This window comes from Plasmodium malariae (genome assembly GCF_900090045.1).
Source record: "Plasmodium malariae genome assembly, chromosome: 14".
Classification (NCBI taxonomy): domain Eukaryota; phylum Apicomplexa; class Aconoidasida; order Haemosporida; family Plasmodiidae; genus Plasmodium; species Plasmodium malariae.
In genome coordinates, this window is record NC_041788.1 from 2031459 (window position 1) to 2059077 (window position 27619).

Consider the following 27619-nt stretch of genomic DNA (forward strand, 5'->3'; position numbering starts at 1 on the left):
ATTTTAAACTAATGTATATATATCTATATTTGTGTATATATATATATAGATATATATATATATATATATATATATATATATATATATATATATATATAGATAGATAGATAGATATAGATATAGATGTATGTATATATTCTTTTTTATAAAAGAAAAAGAAAAAAAAAATGATAATACAAATTGTTCTATTTGTTATTGTAACTATTAAAACATATTATAGTTTTCACATTAATTATAAAATTTTACCAAAAAACAAATACAACAAAAATTATACAAGAAAGGTTCAATCTGTAAACTATATGTATAAATATGAAAATACAAAATCAAGAAAATTTAAAAATAAAATTTTGTCTTTTTTTTCAAACTACTTCACCGATGAAAATGACAAGTACAATTTAAGTTAGTACCAAAGGAAAAAAAAATATATAAAAATACTTATATATATATATATATGTGATTATGCGTAATTTTTCAAGTACTGACACTTGAATGACTTACCATAACTTAAATATAATTATTTTAAGTATAAATATATATATATACATGTACGTACGTACGCACATGAATAAAACATCTAAATATAAAAAAAGTACGGGCTAATGCTTCTCCAAATAGAGGGGGAAAAAAAAAAGAGAAAAAAAATACATCATACCTGAAAATAAAAATATTTTTTTTTTTTTTTTTTGTATTCAGATGAAGAGGAAGAAGAATACTTGAAGATGTTAGGTACGACTGATAGTGATGATTTCAAAGATCTAGTTAAATCACATGAAGAGTTTCTTAAAACGTGTAGTGATATTAAGAGCAAATTAAAATATAAAGATATATTTTTTTTTATTACACAGAAAATAATTAAAAAAAATTTACATGACTTTAAAAGAAAACAAAAATTTAATATTTTTGGAAAAGATGAATATACTAGCGAATTATCAATTGATTATATAAAAAGCTCAAATATCGAAGAAAGAATTAAAGAACAGATGATCAAAAAGTTAAGTGATGAAATGGAGACCAAAAGATATTTCCTTCTGCGTATCTTTAAGTGGTAATCATACAATCAAAAATAAGGGAATATATACATACTTACATTACTATAAAAATATTAAATGATAATTATATATATTGTTACTCCATGTTACATATAATGGAACATGTTAGTAAGTGCTCCGCTTTTTTTGTATATTCCTTGTGTATCACACATATATCCACCCACACTTATGCATATATATAGGAAGGGAATTTTGAATATAATTAACATAAGTACATTGATGCTACCCATTAGTTTTATTGGTTTGCTTTTATCAAAGATGGGCCTCTTTTCTGTTGCTGTAAATATGTTACTGACTGCACATTTTTTAACTTTCAATAAAGATCAAAAGAAAAATATGAAGGCATCTACTTTACTTTTAACCCTGTTACCCATAGTGCTACATACGTCCCTAGGTACAGTTTGCAGCAACATATTCCTTAAATATTATAAGGTAATAGTACATAAATGCGTGGTCGTACATATAAATGTATATATATAAAAGTGTAAATATCGACATATACATATAAACGCAAAAAAACATACATATATATAATATAAATGCACCACTCAAATCGCAAAAGTCATAGTAAAATGTAATAAGGAAAAATGATACGGCAGAGTGCTAAGTGACCAATTATATTTAGCTATTATTCATGACTCATTTAATTTGATATTTCACCATATGCGAATGTTATTTTTATATTTCTTCATATATTTGTTCTTTTTATTCTTTTTCTCACAGTTTAATTTACCCGCATTTGTCAGAACGGAAAACGTTTTATCTTTTTTCATCAATATACAACTGTATATAGCCTCCTTAATTTATTTTATTAATTATGACAATGAGGTAGATACAGAACAAATTAATGATAATTTTAAAAATGATTATATTGATTTTAATAATAATATACTATCGAACGACGATATATAAAACAAGAATTTATTCGAAAATTTCTTTTTTTTTTTTTTTTTTTTTCTTCATTTAATTTTATTTTTCCTTTTTGTTCATTCTCCTTTTTTTCGTATTATTATACTTTATTTAATTGTATTTTATTTTAACTTATTTTCCTCTTGTTACTTTTATTTATTTTATTTTTTCATTTCTTTTTTTTTTTTTTTTTTTTTGGTCCTTTTTCTTATATTTACAACAAAGAACAATTAATATTTAAGAAAAATACGAAAAAAATTTTTTAACAGTTACTCATTATACGTGCAAAAACAATTTGAAAAAAAAAAAAAATTATGTATTTTTTATTTTTGAAAAAATATTATCTTTGGTTCATTAAAAATAAGGAAAGTGTAATATCAGTTTAACACAAAATTATAAAAATCAAATATATAAAAAAATATTAAAAAAATAATACATGTGATATGTGCTTTTTTTTATATCAAGGAAGCGCATATATTGTAATTCGTCAAAAAGAGAAAATAAGAAGCCCTTACACACTATTGTATACGTGATATAGTAGTGCATTAAATAAATCTCATCCTGAGTGATAAAAGTATGTGTGTAATATTATACATATATATGTATATATGCATAAAACAAATGTATATATATATTTATATGGGTATATAGTAAAATATACATGTAATATGCTGTATACATATATTCACACTGTGTAAATATTTGCGTATTTTATTCTAAATTATACATAATGGTACGTATATTACACACGCGGATGTAAATTATGCATATTTGTCATAAATGCACATACCACATATATATATGCAATTATATGTATATAGAATTTTATGTATATAGAATTATATATGAAATTATATGTATACGTAATTGTATGTATAAGTAATTATATGTATAAGTAATTATATGTATAAGTAATTATATGTATAAGTAATTATATGTATAAGTAATTATATGTATAAGTAATTATATGTATAAGTAATTATATGTATAAGTAATTATATGTATAAGTAATTATATGTATAAGTAATTATATGTATAAGTAATTATATTTATAACAAATTATATGTGTTCAAACTTGTTTACATATGTATTTATATATACATGTAATTTTATGCATTTATATTTATATATTCATAATTATATTTTTTTTTCTTCATATTTTACTGAAGTACACTAAATCATATGCGCGAAATAAGTGTACTATTAGTACGTGCACATGATAAACAATTTTTATACTTAGTGTGATAGAGCATATTGTTTGTATGGCACTTGTATTATATATATTTTTTTTTCACGTAATGCAGTACATAATATATGAGCTACAAATATATATATATATATATATATATATACACATATATATATAAATAAACTCGTTTGAGCTATAAGAACAAAATAAATAGCTCAAATTTTAGATGAACTGTTTCGCTCTCGATAATCATATATATATTTACCCAATTGATCCAACTTTATGTAAAAAATATGAAAATTTAAAGGAGTTCCAAAAAAAAAAAAAAAGAAAGAAAGAAAAAAAGGACATTATTTACTAGGGAAATCAATTAAATCGTATAATTTGAAAAATGATATGTTACTTTTTAAATCTTTTAATCTATCGATAATTCGTATATTTCTATTTTCGTAGAAGTTAAAAGAAAACGGTTCTTCATTGTCACTATCGAAGTCTTGTTCTTTATCATAATTATTTTTTAAAACTTTACGTAAATCAAATGAATCATATTTGTTATAAGTTAAGTTGAAATATTTGTCACTTTTGTTTTCTACATTTGTCACATTTTGAAAAAAGTCTTTTTCCCGTAACCTACGCAAAAAAAAAAAAAAAAAATTAAAATAAAAAAAAAAAAAAACTAAGTAAAAAAAATTAAATACAAGTAAAAACAAAATAAAGTAAAAAAAAAAAACAAAATAAAGTGAAAAATAAACAAAATAGAGTAAAAAATATATAAAATACAGTAAAAAGTTTTATAGTATATAATAACATATAAAATAAATAAAATAAAATAGAAATAAATAAAATAAAATAGAAATAAATAAAATAAAATAATAAAAAAAAGCACATAGTGCTTTTAAATGACAATAAATTATAATCTTTGAATATGTATCCTACATGTAACAAATCTGATACTCCATAAATAACTAAATTTGCAAAAAAAATTACTGCATCACCATGATATAGTTATGTATTCCAATTTTGCGTCAAAAAAAAAAAAAATTAAATTAACTAGTATAGAATGTGTCATGTATATGTATATACACCATTAATTATATGTATGCGCTTATTTGTATGCGTATAGGTATGGTAGTGTATACATGTAAATATATTCTCAAAAAAGATGAACAATGAAAATAAACACCTTTTCACGCAATATATGTAACAATGAATTTTTTATTTTACTTGTACGAATCTATTTGACGTAGGTACTTTCTTGTAATTTTGTCAATTTTTTTTTTTTTTAATGTATTCTTTTCTTCTTCTATTTCCTCTATTATACTTCAATACGAAAACATGCAGTGAAAAACAAAAAAAAGTAAAATATTTTAGCATTTTATGAAAAAAAAAAAAAAAAAAAAAGACATAAAAAAAAGTAGTTTGCAGTAAATAACAATTAAAAAAAGGTTTATGTGAAAAAAAAAAAATAAATAAAATAATTACTTTTTGAAGTACTTAGAGAAATTATCAAGGTTTATGTTATTATCCCTCTTAATAACTGCGATGTCTTTTTTTATGCACTCGTAAAAATTGCTAATTGTACATCTGTAGTCTTCCTATATATATATACATATAATAAAATATAATTGAATAAGGAACAAATATGAAAGATCCACTGCGTTTTTATGATATATTTTTTTCTAAGAACCAATGCGTTATAATAGAAATAATCACATGCAACATTTTTCTTTCCTTTAAATGTTGAAAAGTCATATGTACTTGTATATACATATTTACGAAAACAAATCTTAATGCATAAACTTTTAAATGTGTGTATTTGCATATATATAGACATGCATATATGTATATATATATGTATATAGATATAAATATATAGATATATAGATATAGATAGATATAGATATATAGATATATGTATTATTCTGTATAGGCATACTATTATCATGTTTATGGCATGCAAATGTTCACCTTCATTACCAACATTAGCTCTAAAAGTGCTATTCTATAAAATGTTAATCAAAAATTTAGTTTAAACATTTACATATTTAAGCTTATATAATTGCGTAACTATATCAAACTAAATGTACAATTAAAATTTTTTATTTTATCACTAATTAACAACAACGTAAAAAAAAAAAAAAAATAATAAAAAAAAATAAAAAATTATAAAATACATATTTTTCTCCTCAAAGGAAAATAAAGCACGCTTAAAACATGTTATAGAGAGAAAAAAAGATAAGCGAAAAAAAAAAAAAATAATAATAACGAAACATAGATAGGAAACAAAGCATAACATAAATCAACATGAGCAACAAAATATAACTAAAGAATATAGTATGTGATATTATATTAAACAGGACAAAAAAAAAAAAAGCATAAAATAAAAATAAATAAATAAATAAAAAAGAAGTTCACATTTTTGTAAAAGTATGTGTTATCTATATTTACAGGTTTTTAATAAATAAAAATTTGTATAATTAAAAAATGAAAATAACAGTAGTATGTACTTGAAAAGTAAAACTATGAATATAGTTATAGAGCTTCATAACTTCAAAAGAGATGTTAGTTTCGGTGAAAAACAAAACAAGCAAAAATAAATTAATCAAGAGTATAAGTAACAAGCGTAAAAGGAACAATTAGTTATTAATTTGTTAATTTCATATGGTTATGCAACATATATTTTTTTTGTCATTTAATTTATAAATGGAATATATTCTCTTATTTTTGAATGTGTAGTACACTCATTTAATTTTAATTCCTTTCTATCTTTTCATTTTAAGTTTTCCATTAATTATTTATAATATATGCAATAATACTAATTAATTTGTTAAAAGGCTGATGATGAGGAATATATAAAGTAAGAAAATAAAATGCAACATAAAAATAGTATATAATATAAATTTATTTACTTGCTTCAATTTTAATAACATTTTTAAGTTTTCCTTTTTTCTTCTTTTATTTCTTCGAATACGCTTTTTAAGTATTGAATTTATTAGAAAAGTTCTCTTACTCCCTAAAAGGAAAAAGGATATATAGTATATAAGTAATCATTACATAGTTCTTCAAGCAGTACTCTCAGAACTATGATTAGCAGTATTGTTATTATATATATTGTCAGTATTGCTGCTATAATCAGTATTTTTTTGAGCAATACTATTATAAGCAGAATTGATATTAAGTGTATTGTTGTTAACAGTATTTCTTTTAAGTGTACTGTAGTTAGCAGTATTGATATTAAGTGTATTGTTGTTAACAGTATTTCTTTTAAGTGTACTGTAGTTAGCAGTATTGATATTAAGTGTATTGTTGTTAACAGTATTTCTTTTAAGTGTACTGTAGTTAGCAGTATTGATATTAAGTGTATTGTTGTTAACAGTATTTCTTTTAAGTGTACTGTAGTTAGCAGTATTGATATTAAGTGTATTGTTGTTAACAGTATTGTTACAAGAAGTATTGTTACAAGAAGTATTGTTATTAGTAGTATTGTTGTAAGCTGTATTGCTATTATTAGAATAGTTAAAAGTATATCTATTTGCAGTGCTATTGTTGGAAGTAGTATTTTTGGATGTAATAGTTGTTACTGATGCACATGGTGGTATTCAAAATATAACTATATTAACGTTTTTCTTTTATAATATTATTTTAATTTGTTTCAAATTATTATATAATATTCATATATAATGTTTTCGCTATTTTCTTAGTGCACTTCAACAATTTTTATATCTACTTTCTGTATTAAAAGAAATTTTTTTTTTTTTTTTTTTTCTCTCGCTCTCTTTTGTTGTTCATGACATATTTTTTTTATATTTTTATATATTTTTATATTTTTTTTTATTTTTTTATTTATGTTTTATTTGTTTACATTTTAATTTTGTTCTCGTTCATTCTGTATTGTTTCTGTTTTTTCAATTTTTCATTTTTTCATTCTTTCAAATCTTACTTAATGCTCTTCCTTCGTTCATTAATAAGGTTTCACTGTGAGAAGACAAAAATTTTCCTGTGGAAACGTAATAATTATTAACACCGCAAAATTTTTTTAACTTGTTTTTATTTGTAACAAAATAATCATTATTTGCACCTTCGTATTTAGTGATATCTTTACTTAAATATTGCATCCTTTCATATAAGCTATTATCACAATTATCTGTACATGTTAAATCGATGTTATTGTAAATTTTATAAACACTTAACGCATTTCTACATATTCCTCTTTTGTCTCCTCCCCTTAATAAAAAATTATTAGAACTATTCAGATTTTTGAACATTCCATCAGTTAGAACAAGTTTATAAAAATGTTGATGACTTCCTTTTTTCCTGATTTTATCATATATATTATATTTGTTATTATATTTGTTATTATATTTGTTATTATGTTTGTTATTATTATTGTTTTTATTATTGTTATTATTATTATTGTTATTACTATTATTGTTATTACTATTACAATTAATATTGCTATTATTATTACAAGTATTATTACTGCTATTATTACTGCTATTGTTACTGCTATTATTACTGCCATTGTTATTATTATTATTGTTAATGATATTACGATTATCATTAAATTTGTAATTTTCCGCTATTGTGCAGGTTTGTAAGGCATTATTTTCCCTTTTCTCAGAAATTTTTCCACGATACTTACTTTTTATATGATCATTATCATAAAGCATAATATTTTTTAAAGTATACAAAAAATTATAACTGTAACTTCTCTTTTGTAATACTAATTTATCAATTTCGTACTTTTGAATGTTACTATTTATTTTATTAAATAATGTACTCATGCTTCTGTTTAAGATGCTATAACAATGTTTGCTATTGTCATATATCTTTTTTTTTTTTTCCTGTAGAGACAAAAATTTTTTTAATTCGATCTTTATTTTACTATTTTCTTCTTCCTTTCTGCATGAGGACATTTCTAGTTGCTCATTTTTATTTTTCAGTTTTTCATTTTCTTCAATTAAAGTATTTAATTTCTCATGCAAATTATAAATATTTCGATTTTTTTCTTTTTCACATTTTAAGCTCTTTTCTAACTCGTATATATAATTTTCTTGATTCTCCGCATTTTCTAACCCTACTTTTAATTTTTCAATTAATTTTTTATTCCTATTTCTTAAGTTTTCCAGATTTTCATCTATGTAACAAAAATTATCCCTTAAAAAGTTTTTAATATTTATAATAAAATTTTGAGAAAAGTATTCTATATACTTTTCATCAATTTCTTCTTTATTATGGTTCCATGCATGAAATTTATTATGTATATTATATGCATTTTCGATACAACTATCATATATATGCGTGTACTTTTCATTATGGCTACAATTTATTTTTCGGTTTAAATCCTTTAAAAAATTATTAAACAAACTAAATTCTAGATAAACATTATTTAAATAAATACTTCCAATTTGTGTACTCATTTTTGTTATATATATATTTGACAAAGAATAAAAAAAAAAAAAAAGGAACGAATCAAATTACACACAGTTGTATGTTTGATGGCAACATGTACATATATATAAATGTACCTACATATATACATATACGTACATACATACATATAGGTGTGTATACATATTGCTCACAATATTTTGTTACATGTAAAAATGAGCAAATGTAAGCAGGTACATATACATGCACAAGTACACGCACATATATATTATTAAATTGTGAATAATATAATGTTTATAGAAAAATTAAAAGTGTATTGAGCATTTAAAATTAAATTATGGAAAGCTCAAATCGAAAAAACAGAAGTAAAAATTAGCAACTTGATGATCTTACAAATGGAATGGTATGGCAATATATTTCATATCTACAACTTATTATATGCGCAATTAGTGTTTAAATAAAAGTAAAAATACTTGAATTATATACATATAAATATGTACATGTGTCAACATACCCAAAGATGTGTATATATATATATTTATATGTATGTATGCATGCTCCCTTGTTTTAAGTTTTGCTGCACTCACACAAGCAGAAAAAAAAGGGAAAAAAGATGCATTTAGGCCATGATTTGTGTATAGAAACTTTTTTAGTTCTTATTTTGCTTTAATCTTTTTTTGCAATTTAATATTTTACTTTATTTTTCTTGTACACATAAGTACACATATGTGTGAATGTTATTGCATTTAGTACATGTACATGCAGTTTCCTTAAAATTCTAAACAGCATAGAACAATTCATAATTTTTTTTTTTTTTTTTTTTGTTCAACCCCCTAAAAAAATTATCAAAATAAAAAGAAATATCATAATAAAAATAAGCCTGTTTATATAAATTATTTTTACAAGAAATTATGCAAAAAAGGAAAAAATCGAAAAAGCAAAAACAAAACAAAAAAAATTAAAAAAAAAGTGGCATATCATTTCACTTATTTCACTTATATACATATATGATGGTCATTTATACATATGCAATATATCTTCAAGGAATTAAAATGCGGGATCAGTTTTTTTTTATTTATTTTTGTCATACAATATTTTCCACTCTATTACTATATATTTAAGAATAAATTTTTATATTATTTGAAATTTTTTATTTTATTTATAATGAAAAAATTGTAAAGTGAAAATGTGCATTCATTAAAATTAAAATCATTTTTTTTTTTTTTTTTTATGAGAGGGATATTTTCTACATTACGACAACGAAAAATTGTTTTTTTGTTCTAACTTATAAAGTATATATTATTATAAAAATGATTCCTAATTATACATATATTTTTTTTTTTTTCGTTTATTTTATTATTTTCTTTTTTTTTACCTGTTAAATGGGCTTTTTCTCAAAAAAAAAAAAAATATATATATATATATATATGTATAAATGCATAAGCGAGATAGTTATGTATGCATATTATATATATAATTTTTTTTATAAAATAAGTTAATATCACTCGGTAGCATATATAATATAGTATTTACTTTTCATAAGTTTTTCGTTTTAAATATTTATGGAAAATTCTATAAGTCTTTGTATACTACTATAAATTATCTCAAGAAATTTTGTAAAAGAAAAACTGTTCTATTAAAATATGTTTAAAAAGAATCAACAATACTGACAAAAAAGTTATTCTTTTGCGCTAGTGTTATTTAAAAAAAAAAATTTAATATATTTGTATTTATATATATGTGCATATTACTATATACATAATAATATACATATATACATAAATACATGCATAGTACATAGGTACATATATATACACACGCCACTTTTCAAAATGTTTTGAAAAAAATACATTAAAAACAATAATATTTACGTATTCAAGTTTATACGTTTATTTTTTTTTTATACTTCAACATTACAAAATACACATATGACGATATATATAAATATATAACCATTAAATTGAAAAATAACAATTCACTTACAACACTTTTGTAGAAAATTAAAAAAAAAAAAAAGGTTTTATATATATTCTTTTAAATATATAACTCTAGAGAAAATACTTCTTCAATCTCTTATACTACTGGCTTATACAACTTCCACTAAATTGGTTTATACATATATGCATATATATACATTTGCAAGTATTAAAAAATGTCGTAAAAAAAAAAATATGCTTATATATATGTATTGCTTGTATATATTTGTATATGCAGATGAACAATAAATACACATATTATATGTTAATATGGACGCACTCATATATATATATAAATATATAAATATATACATATATATGCGTGTGTGAAGAATATTCATTAATTATTTAAATAAACACAAAAAAAAATGTTATCGTGTATTTGTATATACATAAATATATGTATTTGACCAAGGGTTGTAAATCATGCATTTGTTGTACCCCCATCACGCAATGGGAAGAAAAAAAAAAAAAAAGGAAAAAAAGAAAAAAAATAATTTTACATTTTGTCTTTTAATATATTCGTATAAATTTTGACACATTCAAAAGAATTTTCACACGTTCACATATATTTTTATACACTGTATATATATGTTCCTTTTTTCATCTTTTTTCTACTTTTTTTTTTTCTATTTTTTTTTTTTTTTTTTTTTTTTACCCATTTGGCTATTTATAATAGAGATGGATATACATATATATAGGTATGTATATAATATATATATGTATGTATACATACAGCACTACGTTGATGTAATACCATACATCACTACGCTTTACTATACAAGTACGTTTGCACATATACTTGTGCATATGGAGGCATAAACATATGCTTACTTTAGGCTGTTCGGTATCGAAGTCTTGACAAGAGGAAATTTAAAAGTTCCTGTGGGTATATATACTCAATAACCTTTGATGGGTATAAACTATGTATTTCTTTATTATTTATATTATGTATAACCGATATATATAACTCATCTCCAACATTATGTAAATTTTTAATAACAATCCTATTTCCTTTGGACGTTTTTTTTCTTCTTATATATTTTTTAAAATCATTAACTTTAATATTTAAGTGTCCCGTTCTTCTTATATTGGATTCTTCTACCCATTGAGGAGATGCATTTTTTAAGCTAGCCAAGAATTCCATCTTCCTGTTTTTAATTCGAACGCTGTATACATCTTCTACATTTAATAACGCATTATCGTAATTGATTGTTATGGTTTCTTGTTTGATTGACTCATTATCTTCTTCGTCGCTTCTCTTAAAAGAATTATCTGAATGAGGAGATAAGTTTTTTTTATTTTCCATTTTGTTTGCTACACTTTTTTTATAATTTTTTTTCTTTGAAATTAAAGAATTTCTACCTTTCGATTTTGCGCCACTACTACCTTCTTCTTGCATAGATGGGGATAAAAGATGGTTTTTCATATTTTTACTATCATTAATAGTTGTATCGTTTTTATTTAAATAGCTTGATTTTAAGTATTCCATTTTTTTTTTAAAGCTTGTTAAATGTACTAAGTTACTTTCCGGTTCCCATGTATTTTCATCATCTGAGTAACCCTTCCATTTAACTAAATATATGAAGCCATTTTTTTTTCTTTTTATTTCAAGTATATCACCTATTTCAAATTCTTCATCTGATCCTGTCATTTTTTCCCGTTAAATTTTATATATATAAATATATATAAATAATATTTTTACTTTTTTATATATATAAATATATATGAATATATGAATAATTAAATAAATAAATAAATATATATATATAAATGATTTTATTATATAAATGTTTTTCTTTTCCTCTTTATCTTTAAAAAAAAATATTTTGTTATTATTTGTACAAAACATATAGAATTTTTAAAAGTATATATATAGTAATATTCTTTTGCTTTTACGAAAAAAAAATGAAATATGAAATAAAAATAAAATGAGATTTAAATTAAATATAAGAAATAAAATAAATATAAAATAAAAATAATGTTACGTAAAATAATATTACGTAAAAATAAAGTTATGTAAAAATAAAATTATGTAAAAATATAATTACGTAAAAATAAAATTACGTAAAAATAAAACTACGCAAAAATATATTTACATAAAAATGAAATAAAAAGTAAAAAATAAATTAAGTAAAAAAAATAAAATAATATAAAATTTTCCTCTTTTTTTTCTGGTGTAACTTTAAAATATTATTATAAAAATTTTCACTTTGAAAATCTTAATTTTTCTTTTCTTTTTTTTTTTTTTATATCCTATTATTCATTATTATATATATAATTTGCGGCTTGTGAATATAACTTTTTACAATTTCAGAAGAAATATAAATTTTCTCAAGTATACTTTTTTAAATGAAATATAATTAACACATTTTAATGAAAACTCTTTTTTTATTTTTTCTTGCAAAAAATATATATATATATATATATATATATAATAATAAATATGTATGTATGCAATATATTTTATTTTGAATAAAAATGTGTTTTTTTTTTTTTTTTTATTTACTATTATATACGTTAGAAATTTGCTATAAAAAAAAAAAAATACAAAAGGTTAAATTTTAATGTGAAAAATAATTTATGAAACCTTCACGTATTACTACGGTATGCATATATGCATACAAGTATATAATTTTTTACATCAATTTTTTTTTTTTTTTTTTTTGGTAAATATCATATATATAAATATATATACATATACGGGTGTATGTAATGCATGTGTATGTGTTGCATATATGCAGTATGGATGTTTGTATGCATATATATAAAAAAAATATGTATGTATATATATATATATATATGCAAAGTGTTAAAAGTATGCGCATACATAGAAAATATATACACGTATATATATATGTACAAATAAATGTTTAATACGTTGTGTTTGTGTATGAAGAATATGTATACTTTTACAAAAATTTGATATTATGTACAAATATGCATACGAATTTACACAAATATACATGTACAAATATTTTTACTTATGTATACATGTATGTATGCACAAATTTTTGTATATAAATATTATATAAAAATATATATGTAAAAATATATGTATGTACATTTAAATATGTGTGTATTTAATATAAATATTATATATATATATATATATATATATATATATATATATATATGCATGTATTCGTACATTAGCACAATTAAAAGCGTGCTCGAATTCATTTCGAAACTTGGCTTCTCCTTGTTTTACTCTCTTTATTCTAGTTAAATTCCTTTTTTGGTGAAATTAAATATAAAAAATATTAAATATAAATTAAATAATATAAATCTAATAGCACAAAAAGGGCAAATACAAAAACTATATTTCGTTTGTTAAAAGATATGTATCGTCACTAAATATATTGTTGCAGTGGATTAAAAAAAAAAAAAAAAGAAAAAAATTTCGCTAAAAATATTGATGCAACTTTGGTTTTTTGTTCTCCGCTAAAATTCGGACATTATTTAAAACTTGTAAATTGTGTTCCTTTTTTTTTTTTTTTTTTTTTCAGTTGTAGTTGTATCAAGTGAAAATTATAGTAATACAACTTTTCCTCTTCGTATAATAATGTACGAATATATACATATAAATATAAATATGTATCTATACTTTTTTCCTTTTTTTGAAGTTTTATAATTGTATATTTTACATTAACTGTTCAAAAATAAACTGTTAATATAGTTCTTTTATCTATATATAAGAAGTATGGAAACTAAATATGCAAAATAGAAAATTGTGAATTAAAAAAAAAAAAAATTTATATAAGGTTAAAACATATGTAAAATGAATGTTTTAGTAATTGATTAAAATTAAAATTCAAAAAAAAATTGATAAAAGAAAGAGAAAATGATCTATTGTTCATCATAAGATACTAATATAGCAATAATTGTTTTATTTTATTATTCTATTTTATTATTATTTTTTCTTTGATTTTAAAAAAAAATATAATGTGCATTAACATTTTTATTCCTAACCAAATAAAAAAAAAAAAAAAAAACAACAATAACGTGTTTATATACATGTACATATATATGTATAAATGTATATATATTATAATGTCGCGATAAAAAATGCGTACACTTTTGCAATGTATACGAAAAAAATAAATATGCAAAGATTTCTATAATATAGAATTAGAATTAAGTGCAAGAAAAAATTCTTTAATTTTTTTTTTTTAAACATTTTAAAATCTAATGTTAATTAATAACACATTTTTTTATATTATATTTTTTTTTTTTTTTAGTTCAAACGGGTAACATTTTTCATGTTACATACTTTTGCCACTTAATGTATTTTTATGTATAAGAATTACACTACATTTATTTTAATTTGTTTTTGTTTTGAACTACATTTATTTTAATTTGTTTTTGTTTTGAAAATATTATTATAATACATTATAATCTGTTCATATAATGCAATAAATTATATGGTCATCTTTTGATATAATTTTTAAAAGAATGTTAAATTCTTGTGTTTACTTGCATATTTATTTTAATTTTATAAATTCTTAAAAATTGCTCTTTATATCTAATAAGGACTAGAAAACAGATGACAAATCTTAAAATGCATAAAAATAATTATAAAGAATAGAAGAAATCCAAAATAGTATTATGAAAATGCAATAAAAAAAAATTATTTTTTTCCTTCGAAATTTACAAATTTTCCACTTGTATTATACTTTTTAAAAATAAATATTCGTATTTATAATATTCAAAAAGTTTTAAACTCTTCGAGAGCAATGATTTATCATTTTTGTTATTTTATTTTGAAAATAAAAAAATAAAATAATGTATTTCTTTTTTTATAACTTTTTAATTAGCTTATTTTAATGTATAACATTAGCGTTATATATAGCGTATGCAAAATATCATTCCTAAATTAACAGCAACAACTTTCGAACACTATTATTCATTGTGAGAATGCATATTTATATATTTTTTTTTTATAATGAAATTGTAATGTGCACATTTAATGTATATATGAAAAAAATCTTCTTTTCAAATATTTCAACCAATAAAAAAAGAAAAAAAAGTTTGACGTAAAAATAAAAATTAAAAAAGAATTACATTAATGGAAGAAATGTGGAATAAAGAGGTAAAACTCAAAAAATCACTGAACTAACTTCAAAATGTATAATAAGCACTTAGCATACTAGCACATGTGTTAATAGTAACATGACAATAATATTATTACTACTAATTACGATAAAATTCGCATAAATTAATAACTGGAACATATATTGGAACAACTACAGTAAAATTAAAAAAATGATAATTTTTGCGAGACTTTCAAACAAAATAAAATAAATAAATGAATAATTAAATGAATTAAAGAATAAATAAATAAATATAAATATATATATATATATATATATTATACATATGCTTCAAAATTAAAGTATTCTCGTTTATTTAATAATAAGTTTACATGTGAAATAATAAAACAGAAGACGGAAATAATGGGATAATATGTAAACTTAATAAAGGAAAATTAGTGGAGTAACTAAGATAAGTAAAATGCTTAAAAATTCCAAAATTTTCAAATAAAGGAACAAAAATTAGAAAAATTAGTTAATTAGCAATATGGATAAAATTATTCAAATAATTAAAGTTCACAAAATGGATAAAATTATCCAAATGAGTAAAATTAGCAAAATTGGTAATATTATTCATATAAGTCAAATTATCCTAATAAATAAAATCAGTGAAGTGGGAAAATTTATCCAAATGTGTAAAATTATAAAAATGTGTAAAATAATCAAAATTTACAATTAGCAAAAGTAGGAATTTATGTAAAACGAGGAAGAATTAAAAAAAATAAAAAAAGTATAAAAGACATAAAATATATTTGTTCATACATAATAAAGCAATACATTCTTTTAGCATTGTTTTAAAATGCATATGTGAACATATTTTACATTTTTACAAATGTCTCTTTTATTTTTACTTTAATTATAATATCATCACATTTTATGTTACCTTTTACTCGTTTAGCACAAAAACTAACGAGTTTTAAAAAAGATACTTATAAAAATAGTTAAAAAATTATATAAGTTTTACCCGTCAAAGATTTCAAAAAAAAAAAAATATATTATATATATATATATATATATTGAATTTGTAAAAATTCATATTGTATTTTACGCACTATATTTTCCTTTCTTTATTACAATAATAATTAAATGACTTAAAATTAAATATGCACCTTTTCAAGAAAACAAAACACACCAAAAAAAAATTATTACGTTTTCTTTAAACCCGTATTTAAAAAAAAAAGATTAATGATTTTAATGAGCATAAAAAATAATAGAAAAAAATTAAAAACTACACAAAGCAAATTTTTTTTTTTAATGAAAAGGTATAATTAAAAGGGATGAGCATATAGTTCCGCATATCAAAAATGCACAAAATGTGCATACACATATATACACACATATACGTACATATATATATATATATGTAATATATTTGCCAACTTTTTGTTCTACTAAGGTTTATTGAGAACAATTCATTTTTTTTTTTCTTTTTTCTATTCCCAGTTGTTTAAGAAATAATAAAAAAAAACAAAAATTAGAGAAAAAGAAAAAAAAAACATAACAAAAGGAACAATCGAGAGGTATTTAAAATTATTTTATTTTATATATTTTTTATTTTATTAAGTAGAATACTCTTACACTGATGTAATTTGGATTTTCCGAAGAAAAAGAAACTTTCTATTTTTATTTTTTTTAAGGTCATATGTACATAAATATATATATATATATATACTGTTTCCTTTTTTACACCTACTACCTATAATTTCGTTCTTTTTTTTTTTTATCATTTTTTGTTGCTTTCCTTAAAAAAAATAAAATGCAATAAATGTTTTAGCTCTTAATTATTACCGTTATAAATACTAATTATTCTTAAAACAACTACATTTAAAATGCCCTTATCAGTAGGTTGCTAAAAATTTGTGGAATATGTGTGAAACAATAAACAAAAAAAAAAAATTAAAAAAAAAAAAAAAAATAGTTTTAAATTTATCACTAGGAAATAGGAAATAATTTTGTGTAAACTGTTTTTTCATGCATTAATTACGTGGAGTTATTTTATTATTCTTAATTTTTAATCAATAAATGGTGGAAAACTGTGCTACACCCATTTTTCCTTTAAGTACATTTCTTCTTGTAAATAGTACAAATACATATATATATATTATGTACCCACGTACATTTTTTTTAAAGATGAAATTACTTGCCGAAATTGCTTACAATAAAACTTTAAAAAATTTCTAAAATATATGAAAAAAAAAAAAAAAAATTAGAACTTTTGTTTTTTTTTTTTTAAAGAACTCTCTTCCTGTGCATGTTTCTGTCTTTTATTAACACTGTTATTATTACTATTATATTCGCAATTACTTTTTCTTTTTCTTTTTTCAATTTTTAATTCTAAGGAGCAATTATTTAACTTAATATCTTTTTTAAAATAGGGGTTGAACAGCTCTTTGAAGTTACTAGCTAAAGGGTATTCCAAATTATTTGTTGACTGTTTTAAAAGTTCTTGAAATAAGAAGGAAGGGGTAATCCATTCAACATCACCATCTTCATATGTAACAACGAAAAAATTATTATCATGCTCATCCTTTATTTGTTCTGTAACAGTTCCTACAAAGGTACCATTAGTAAATTCTCTTTGAAATTTTGTTTTCCCCAGTTCAACTCCAAAAAGGGGAATAAAATTGCTTATTTTATACCTGTTATGAAAATAGTCGAAGTTCTTTTTTTCACTGTTCCATATTTCGTTAGTAGTCCCTAGGTTTTCATTCTCATTTTCGTTCTCCTCATTATTGTTATTCTTCTCGTTATAGTCATTATTGTCATTGTTATTGTTATCGTTATCCTTCTCATTATCGTTGTCGCCCTCGTTATTTTTGTCATTCTCGTTCTCCTTATTTTTTCCGTTCTCATTTTCATAATATTCACTATTCGTATTTTTATTATCTGCAGAGTTACTATCGGTATGCCGGTTGGGCATGGTCGTATTTTCATCTCTATAAACATCGTGCGTTTCGTTTACACTACATTCCTGATCTTTATTAGTTGATTTTCTATTTATCATACTGTTTCGATGCTGGTTAATCCTAAATTGACTCAAATTGTTACACCGTTCTTTACTGTAATCATAATTATCACGTATGCGTTTATGAAATAATAAACTGGATTCCTCTTTCTTATCAGTATAATAGCCTGTATAATTCATTCTATCATCATTTAAGGGAGGAGTATTCCCAGTTATAATATTGTTATCTTTTTCATTCTTATCATCACTTAATGCGGTAATAATAACTTCGTAAAATGGCTTCTCTTCCTCCATGTGGTTTTTGTTAGAAAAGGCACTACTACTACTTACTTTATTAGGTGTAACAGAATTATTAAATTTTATTGCTATGTTGTTTTCATTATTGCCCTTATCCTTGAATGTATCTCCACCACTTGTAATCATGTGTTGAATATATGCTCCATTTAATTCTTTTTTTCTATATTCTTTGATGGTATTTGCTAATTCTCTTATAACTAATTGTATGCATTCGCTAGAAGTTTTAAACAAATCCTCTTCACTCAGTCCATCGTTGTAATTTGCCTCGAAATGCATTTTCGTAACTCTACAAATAATTGCCTTAGATAAATCATGATGTTTTTTGTAACAATTAGAACATACAGATAACTTTTTTAAATGGTCATTTAAGGGTAAGGAAGGTTGATTTGTGCTTAAGCCCTTTTCAAAATCTTTTATTAAAGAAAATCCAAAAAATTTTTTACTTAACTTCATCATATAGTTGCAACATAGGTTACTGATATTACCATTATTCCCCCTATTATTCTTTTCGTTTTTTTTTATATCCTTCAAATTTTTAACTATCATATTTGACTTACTATACAATACTTGTTCGTATGTACTTGACATACTATTATAATTTATTTCATCCGATATCCTTTTACCTAGGTTAACACAAACATCATTAGTTTCACCCATCATATTAACCTTATTCTTATCTATCTGTATATTATAACTTGAATCGTTCGATAACTTATCACTGTATTTTTTATCATCCACTAACTCTTGTTGCTTTTCTTCTATTTTTACGAAACTATCACCTTGTGTTTTCTGCTGAACAGTAGATGAACCGATAGAGGCGGCAAAAGTAGAAGCTGTATCAGCAGCTAAGGCAGATATAGAAGCAGCAGGGGGACGGAAAAACTCTTCTTCTCCTAATTTTGTGACAATGTTTTCAATAAATTTTTTACTTTTCAATAAATAATTAATCGTTTTTTTCCTTATTTTCATTGTACGTTTGACACCTTCGTTATTGAGAAAGGTATCAACCCTCTCCCTGCTTACTAACAAATCCTCAATTTTTTTTTTATATTCAACAAGTAAATGAAGTTCATAACTATCTTTCAATAGATAATTAATTTGTTCATCTTTAAAATTAAAATCTCCATATTCTTTAGTATCTAATAAGTTAACTTCATTTTCTTTTTTTTGTAAAAACTCATTTAGTAATTCTCTGTTTTTTATTAAGTGATCTATGTTTTCCTTACATTGCAGTAATCTTCTTATTTTTTCGAAACCTGTTGAACAATTTTCATCATTACTTCTGTTATTTCCATTGTTGTCAATCTTTTCATTATTGTCGTTCCTTTCATTACTATTGTTGTTTCCATTTTCATGTTCGATCAAGGTACTAGGTTGACTATTATTCTGACTAGCTAATAAATCATTTGCATTTTTTTTTGAATTATCCACCGATGATATATCATTAAAAAAATCAATCAACTTCTTGTGATTTTCTTTTTCAATATGTTGTAGAAATTCTTTTTGATTAATTATATTCATACAGAGCTGAACACAACTAGAGCAAAACCAGTCATAATTTTCATTAACTTCTGTATATAATTTATGAACACATTTTAAGTGATATACATGATTACATCCTGAACAGTAAATAAAATTACCACAATCCGTATTCACATTATGCATACATAAATTACATGTAGTATGAGTTTTTAATAAATTATATTTTTCTACAATATCATCTATACCATTAAAATATTTCTCTTTGCACAAATTTAATTTAATTAATCTATGCTCATAACAATTTTTAATAAAACTGTTTAAACATATATCATTAACTTTTTCAAACCACTCAAATCCAAAGTCAGCGAATATTTCTTCCCCTGTGTTTATTTCTACACCTGGAATGGACGTTAAAATGATGTGAGGCCATCCATCAAGGTATACTAATTGCCATTCGGCATTTATTCTGAAATCATAGTTATTAAAAATTGAACATGTTTTATAATGATTCACTAAAGACATTTCATTAAACATATATGACGAATCAACAGCATATGTATAATTATCTGGAAGTATAACCAAATTGTTTAATCCCTTCGCTTTTTTATTGAAACATGATGTTTTGGACTTCTTTCCCTTGTTCGCTTTATCTGTGAGATTATTATTTTGTATGTTCATCAAATTGGAATAGATTTTTTCTTTTTCATTCTTTCTTATATTATTAGTTATTTCCTCATCGCACTCTTTATCCTCATTTACAACACTCTGTCGATCGTTCCCACACCCCTCGATTCTTTCGAAATTATTTCTTAAGTAATTACCACTATGCCTATTGCTGTTATTGTCATTGTTACCACTACTATTATGGTTGAAGTTATTGTTACTGTTATCAACAGTGCTGTTACTACTGTTAATGTTACTGTTATGATCGCTGCTGTCGCTCACAGTACACGGTACGTTTTCGCTGCAGCCTTCCTCCTCATCCGATTCTATTTCATTAATAAAAACTACATTCTTCTTATCATTAAATACCTTCTTATTGAACGTTAGAGCAAACATATATTGGTGCTTTTCCTGGGATAACTCTCTATTATTCGCAACAAAACCTGTGTACTCACCAAAAATTACTCGATCATCTGTTGAGCTTATCTTTTTACCTGTATAAAGAATAGAATAACAGTCTTCAGTATATGGAGTACATAATCGTACTGGATGTTTATGATCTTTTAACTCCACTATTTTTATATATGGATGTATTCTACCATGTAATAATGTATCGTATATTTCCTCATATAACTTCTTATTCCTATTTTTATATATTGCATTGTGTTGGTTATCAAAAAATGGGGCATGAATAAATGGTGTCCATTCCGTTCTATTATTTGACCAACCACAACCAAAATATCCCGATTTGGAATTATAAAATTTCTTTATTTTGTGACTAAAATAAACTCTTTCAATTTTTGAATCCTCTGACAACACTTGAGTCTTTACATACCTTTTATTTCTCTTTTTTGCAATATCTTCTATTTTACAAAAAATCATTTTCTTTTGTTCTAGTATTTTGTTAACTTGTTTCATTCTTAATGTTTCTTGCATTTTTTCTTCATGTCTTTCATCTTTATCTCTCTTATTCACAGACTTTATGGAATTCCCACGCATAATATTTAAATCGATAACAATTTTTCCTTGATCCTGTAATTTCTTCTTCTTCCTTAAATATTTTTTATAATTTGAATCATCCGTTGAATATGATTCATTATCACTTGGATTATAATAAGATTCTTCTTCATTAGACGATTTTTTTACAGATTCTTTTTTCTCGTTTATTTCATATTTATTAAGACCAGTTATTACTTCATCTAACACACAATCTTTGTCATCCAATTCTCCGGTTATTCCATCGTCTTTGCTCATTTCTTCCGATGCACTAGCGCGTTTTAAAATTTCTGAACCGTTCATATGTTTTATATTATCAGAATGATTCATGTTTTCTACTTTTTCCAATTTGTTCCCAGGTCCAATATATTCCATTGCTTCATTTCTTTCCCTTTCCTCTGAAATAGTAACGTTTTTCAATTCTGAACAAATTGCGTTAGCACAGTTCTCATGGGACGTACCATCCGTTTCCTCCCCCTTGGGCATACATGACCATGTGGTCCTTTTCATATGGCCCTTTTCAACTTCTTTCCCATGTTTTTCATTAGAATTACCTTCCCGATTTAGGTCCACATTTGCTGCTACATCGGTATCTGTGCAGTATATGGTATCATTTGCCTCTTTTTTTTTTGTTGCACTTACGTTTTTATTGGACAATGAATGGAAGCTATTTCTACTATTTTTACTTTTTTGAGAACTACGTTTTTTTGTCTCCTTATTTTTATTATACGAGTCGGAATTATAATTCTTTCCATAAGAATTTCTTGTCAAAGATTTATTTTGCGTACTAAAATATTTTTTTTTATTTATATTTTTATATGTACTTATATCTTTGTTCTCATTTTTAAGGGTTTGAAAACTTTGACTATTATATTTTAATTTATCATTATCATAAATACGTGATTTACTATATTTATTAACTTTTTCAAATGTATTACTCTTTTTAAAGGGATAAATTTTTTGAAAGACATTACTACGTTTATCATTGTTCATATCTTTAGTATGCTCAAATATTGTTTTCATAATTTTTTCATTTGATTTTCTACTTATAGAGGTTAATTCTGATTTGTACTTGCTTACAACTATAATTCCATCCCTATGATTTTTTTTTCTCTTTTCAAAATTATCTTTTTCACTTAGATTATCATTTTCTATATGATCTTCCATTTCTTCAGTAATGTACTTATTACTATAAATATCACTACTATCATTATTATTGTTACTATTGTTACTACTGTTACTGTTGTTATTGTTGTTACTGTTACCACTGTTACAATTATTGTTGTTACTGTTGTTATTGCTACTACTATTGTTTCTATTACTATTATTATTAATGTAAGTATCACCTAAAAACATCTTAGCTTTAGAACTATTCTGACTATCTGCATATATGTGTAATACACTCTTTAAGCATTTAAAACAGTGGAAAATATTTTCAGGTGTTTTTCCATCGTTTAATCTATCTTTATTTAATCGTTCCTTACTTAAAAAGAAAGAAACAAACTTATATAAATTTGAACTCCTTCTAACTCTTAATCCATTAATAATTTCATTTTTTCCTTCTTCAGTTAAAAAAGGTTTATAGTTTGATCTGCCTAAAGCATTGCATATGTCTAAAAAAAAGTCTACACCATATGTTTCTACATTGTAGTAGTACTCGAACTTTTTCCCATTATATTCCTCCATTTTTTTTTTTGATTCATTACATGTACAATTAATTTTATTAATGTCAATTACCTTTTTAATATCTTCATCAATTTCAAATCGAATATTTACTTTTTCTTCTTTTATTTCACTTAATATTTCTTTGTCGCTTTTTTCCCTAAGTTTTAACATGCTAGCTAGGTTGCTTAATATTTTAGATTCATATTTGATCGGTGAGAAACTCATGTTGAAAATTGTATAAGGAAAAGTAGGAAAGTTTGGAGAATAAGGCAAATAGGGAAAATATGGGAAAACATTGAAAATATGGAAAAGCAGAGAAAATATGGCAAAATAGTGAAAATGAGCAAAAATAAAAGTAACAAAACATTCAAATGATTGTCGTTCCTTTATTAATTTCTCACTAGTGAACAAATACACACATGTGTACATACATATATGTGTATATGTATGCATATATTATTTATTCTGAATTACTTCAGTAAAACATCATGCTAACATCTGCATAATAAGTTTCAAATTTCCGTTTATAAAATGAAATTTATATTTTTTATAAGAAATAATCTATATTTCTTTTAACTTGTATAAATATATTTGTATATATATAACTGCATAGTAGCTAGTATGTATATATACACATGTGCATATATTTATGCACTATAATGACGTAATTGATAACATAACTTCTTTTTTTTTTTTTATGAACATTTCTCATACTGAATATAAGTAAACACATATTCCACAAAAATTATTAAACCTCAAGTGTATTATCATAATATTCTTCAATTCATACTTGTCAACATAAATGTTTAATAACACAAATACATTTATATATATATATATATATATGTATTTATGTGTATATGATAAACTACGTGGTAGTCGCATATGTCTATAGACGCATTGCTCATGAAAAAAAAAAATATTACTAATATAAATTAAAATTCTCTTTAAACAATGTGTGTTTAACCAAATATAAAAAGTACTACACAAAACAATTTATCCTTTTGTGGTAAAAAGGATACACATAACTACACATATAATCAGACATATACGTTAACAAAATAATAAAAATGAGAAAAAATGGTTATATAAATAGCTATATATGTCCTTACATATGTATAAACATTTTTATAGACTTATATGTACTTTAATTAGTAGGTTATTTTAAAGAATGCAAAATGTTTTCATAAATTTTTCACAAGAGTATAAAACATAAAAAAAAAATTTAAACCTTTTTTAATTTACGTAAATTACTTTAAAGAAAGAAATATAAAGAAATACAATAAGCATAATGAGTATATATGATAATTCATATTATATATATATATATATATGTATATGCATATATTTGAAAATTTTGTGGGATGTTTTAGTCATACTTTTAAACACATTAAAACATATGCAATAGCAGTATTTTTTATTATGTTCATTTTGTAAGGATGTATATATGTACGAATGTGTATACGTTTGTATGTATGCATGTACGTAATTATATATGTATGTATGTATGTATGAGCGTGTATATGTATATATATTTATATATATACATGTAAGTAGTATATATGCATACACTTATGTGTATACATTCTTAATATATAATATGTTTTGCATACATAGTATGAAAGAATTCTTCGATAAAATTGCATATATAACAACAAAAAGAAACAAATTCACAAACACTTTAGTTAAAAGTACGCATGTCCATTTTCATTATTCAATGAAAAAGATGTAGTAAATTTACATGTGATATTCAATGAGAATGCGATTTTTTTAATAATAATTAAAAGAATACATTAGGAATATTTTTTATTATTTTTCATTTTACTGAAAAACTTTTGCATAAAATTAACAGTACACATAATACATTTACATACATATATATATATGTATATGCATACGTATACGTACACGTATATGAACATGTATATATTGATGTTCGAGTATGTGTATACATGGAATAAATAATTATGCATAAAACTTCATTTTTATAATTATTTTGTATCATAGAGTATATAAAATAACATTATTTCAAAAAATGTTTTTCTTAGTGCTACAATTTTTTTTTTTTTTTTTTATTTTCATGTATAGTTCTTTAAGAACTTATGATACAGCAAATTCTTTCAAGGTTTAAAAAAAAATATCTAAAAATTAAATAAGAAAAAACGAAAAAAAAAAAAAGAATGAAAAATTAGCAATTATCAGCAACTGTGTATTCCTTATTTTCACTTTTTTTTTTTTTTTTTTTTTTTGATAAGGGAACGTTTTTTTTAATATTAAGATATAAGTGGTAAATTTTAAAACAATATTATTTATTTTTTTTTTTTTTATTTTGTTATGTATTTTATTTTTTCCTGTGTTTTATTTTTTTTATTTTTTTTTTTTATATTCATTTTCTTTTTTTTTTTCTACAGTCTTTTTATAAATTCAAGGTATGAAAAAAATACATGTGACTAAACTAGATTTAATTTGCTTATGTTAGTGATATTGTTATCTACTATAACATGAATAATGCTAACATTTTAGAATGATCAGAATTTATGGTGATAAAATTATGTATATTATATATCGCAAGAAATGGAAAAAAAAATAACTTCATCTATATTAAATTAAATTAAACCAAGTCATATTAGATCAAATTAAACAAAATCAAATACACACATTTTCCAAAATAAAACATACTAATTGTGTCATTTAAGTAATTTTAAATTCCTAAAGAGGCATAATCACTAAAATGCTAAAATATACATAAAGTTGCAGAACTAGAATTATTAAGGCACGTTACATTATATTTAAAAAATAAAAATTAATCCAACTTTTAACCTTTTTGTTACAAAATTATGAAACTTCTTTTTTAAGATTATTTACAATAATCTATTTTATTTGAATAAATTTCTTTTTGTTTTTTAAGTATCTATGCTAAGAGTTTTAAAAAATATGTACATGAATTGTGCAGTATTTTTTTTTTTTTTTTTATGATGAAACATCCTTTTGTATATTTTTCTTTTATTTTTTTATGGTAATATTAGACATATCCTTTTCTATAATTTTCTTTTTTTTTTTTTATGGTAATATGAGACATATCCTTTTCTGTATTTTATTTTATTTTTTTTTTTTTTTGGTATCAACATAGTACCTATTGATAAATTGTCACACATGTGTAATCATAATTATAAAAGAGTACGTAGAGATATTTAAAGGTGTATAAAAGGAAAAAAAAACTAATTTTAAATTTTAGGTAAAAGACTACTTCTACTTTAATGCAATTTATTCTTTGTCTATGTAGTGTTATACCACTTTATAAATTACTGCTACATATCTAATGATCTATTCCTTTTTTCAAGAATTTACTTTTTAAAATAATGCATATTATATTTAATTTCTTTTATTTTTTTATTTCGTGAAAATTATTGCATGGAAGAATATTATGAACATACAAAATTAATTGAAAAAAAAAAAAAGTACATAATGAAGCATAATTAAGTAGTACTAAACATAATTAAGTAGTACTAAACATAATTAAGTAGTACTAAACATAATTAAGTAGTACTAAACATAATTAAGTAGTACTAAACATAATTAAGTAGTACTAAACATAATTAAGTAGTACTAAACATAATTAAGTAGTACTAAACATAATTAAGTAGTACTACATAATTAAGTAGTAAACATAATTAAGTAGTACTAAACATAATTAAGCAGTATTAAACATAATTAAGTAGTACTAAACATAATTAAGCAGTATTAAACATAATTAAGCAGCATTAAACCTAATTGAGCAGTATTAAAAATAATTAAGCAATATTAAACAGTATTTGAATAAACATAAAAATTTTTTAAAATAGGTTTATAATTGCTACTTCTCGACTAACGTACATTTATGCATATATATATGTATATACACATATTTATACATACATATATATATACACATATTCACCTTTGTC

General features: G+C 22.4%; 4 protein-coding genes across 4 annotated transcripts; 1 reads left to right on the forward strand and 3 right to left on the reverse strand.

Moving 5' to 3' along the window:
- Nucleotides 1-167: 167 nt before the first annotated feature.
- PmUG01_14055000 (conserved Plasmodium protein, unknown function) lies at nt 168-1961 on the forward strand (the record flags this gene model as incomplete). The annotated part of the gene is made up of 4 exons (XM_029008123.1): nt 168-399; nt 694-1045; nt 1232-1481; nt 1773-1961. 4 exons carry the CDS (start codon nt 168-170, stop codon nt 1959-1961), a joined length of 1023 nt encoding a protein of 340 aa, XP_028864444.1.
- A 1536-nt stretch (nt 1962-3497) lies between these two features.
- PmUG01_14055100 (conserved Plasmodium protein, unknown function) lies at nt 3498-8567 on the reverse strand (the record flags this gene model as incomplete). The annotated part of the gene is made up of 6 exons (XM_029008124.1): nt 3498-3777; nt 4372-4467; nt 4630-4742; nt 5084-5149; nt 6057-6160; nt 7088-8567. The coding sequence occupies 6 exons, from the start codon at nt 8565-8567 to the stop codon at nt 3498-3500; spliced, it is 2139 nt and encodes a 712-aa protein (XP_028864445.1).
- Nucleotides 8568-11349: 2782 nt separating this feature from the next.
- HP1 (heterochromatin protein 1, putative) lies at nt 11350-12168 on the reverse strand (the record flags this gene model as incomplete). Its single annotated transcript, XM_029008125.1, has 1 exon — nt 11350-12168. The coding sequence occupies one exon, from the start codon at nt 12166-12168 to the stop codon at nt 11350-11352; it is 819 nt and encodes a 272-aa protein (XP_028864446.1).
- A 5645-nt stretch (nt 12169-17813) lies between these two features.
- Nucleotides 17814-23900, reverse strand: SET10 (histone-lysine N-methyltransferase, H3 lysine-4 specific, putative; the record flags this gene model as incomplete). Its single annotated transcript, XM_029008126.1, has 1 exon — nt 17814-23900. The coding sequence occupies one exon, from the start codon at nt 23898-23900 to the stop codon at nt 17814-17816; it is 6087 nt and encodes a 2028-aa protein (XP_028864447.1).
- Between the last annotated feature and the right edge of the window lie 3719 nt (nt 23901-27619).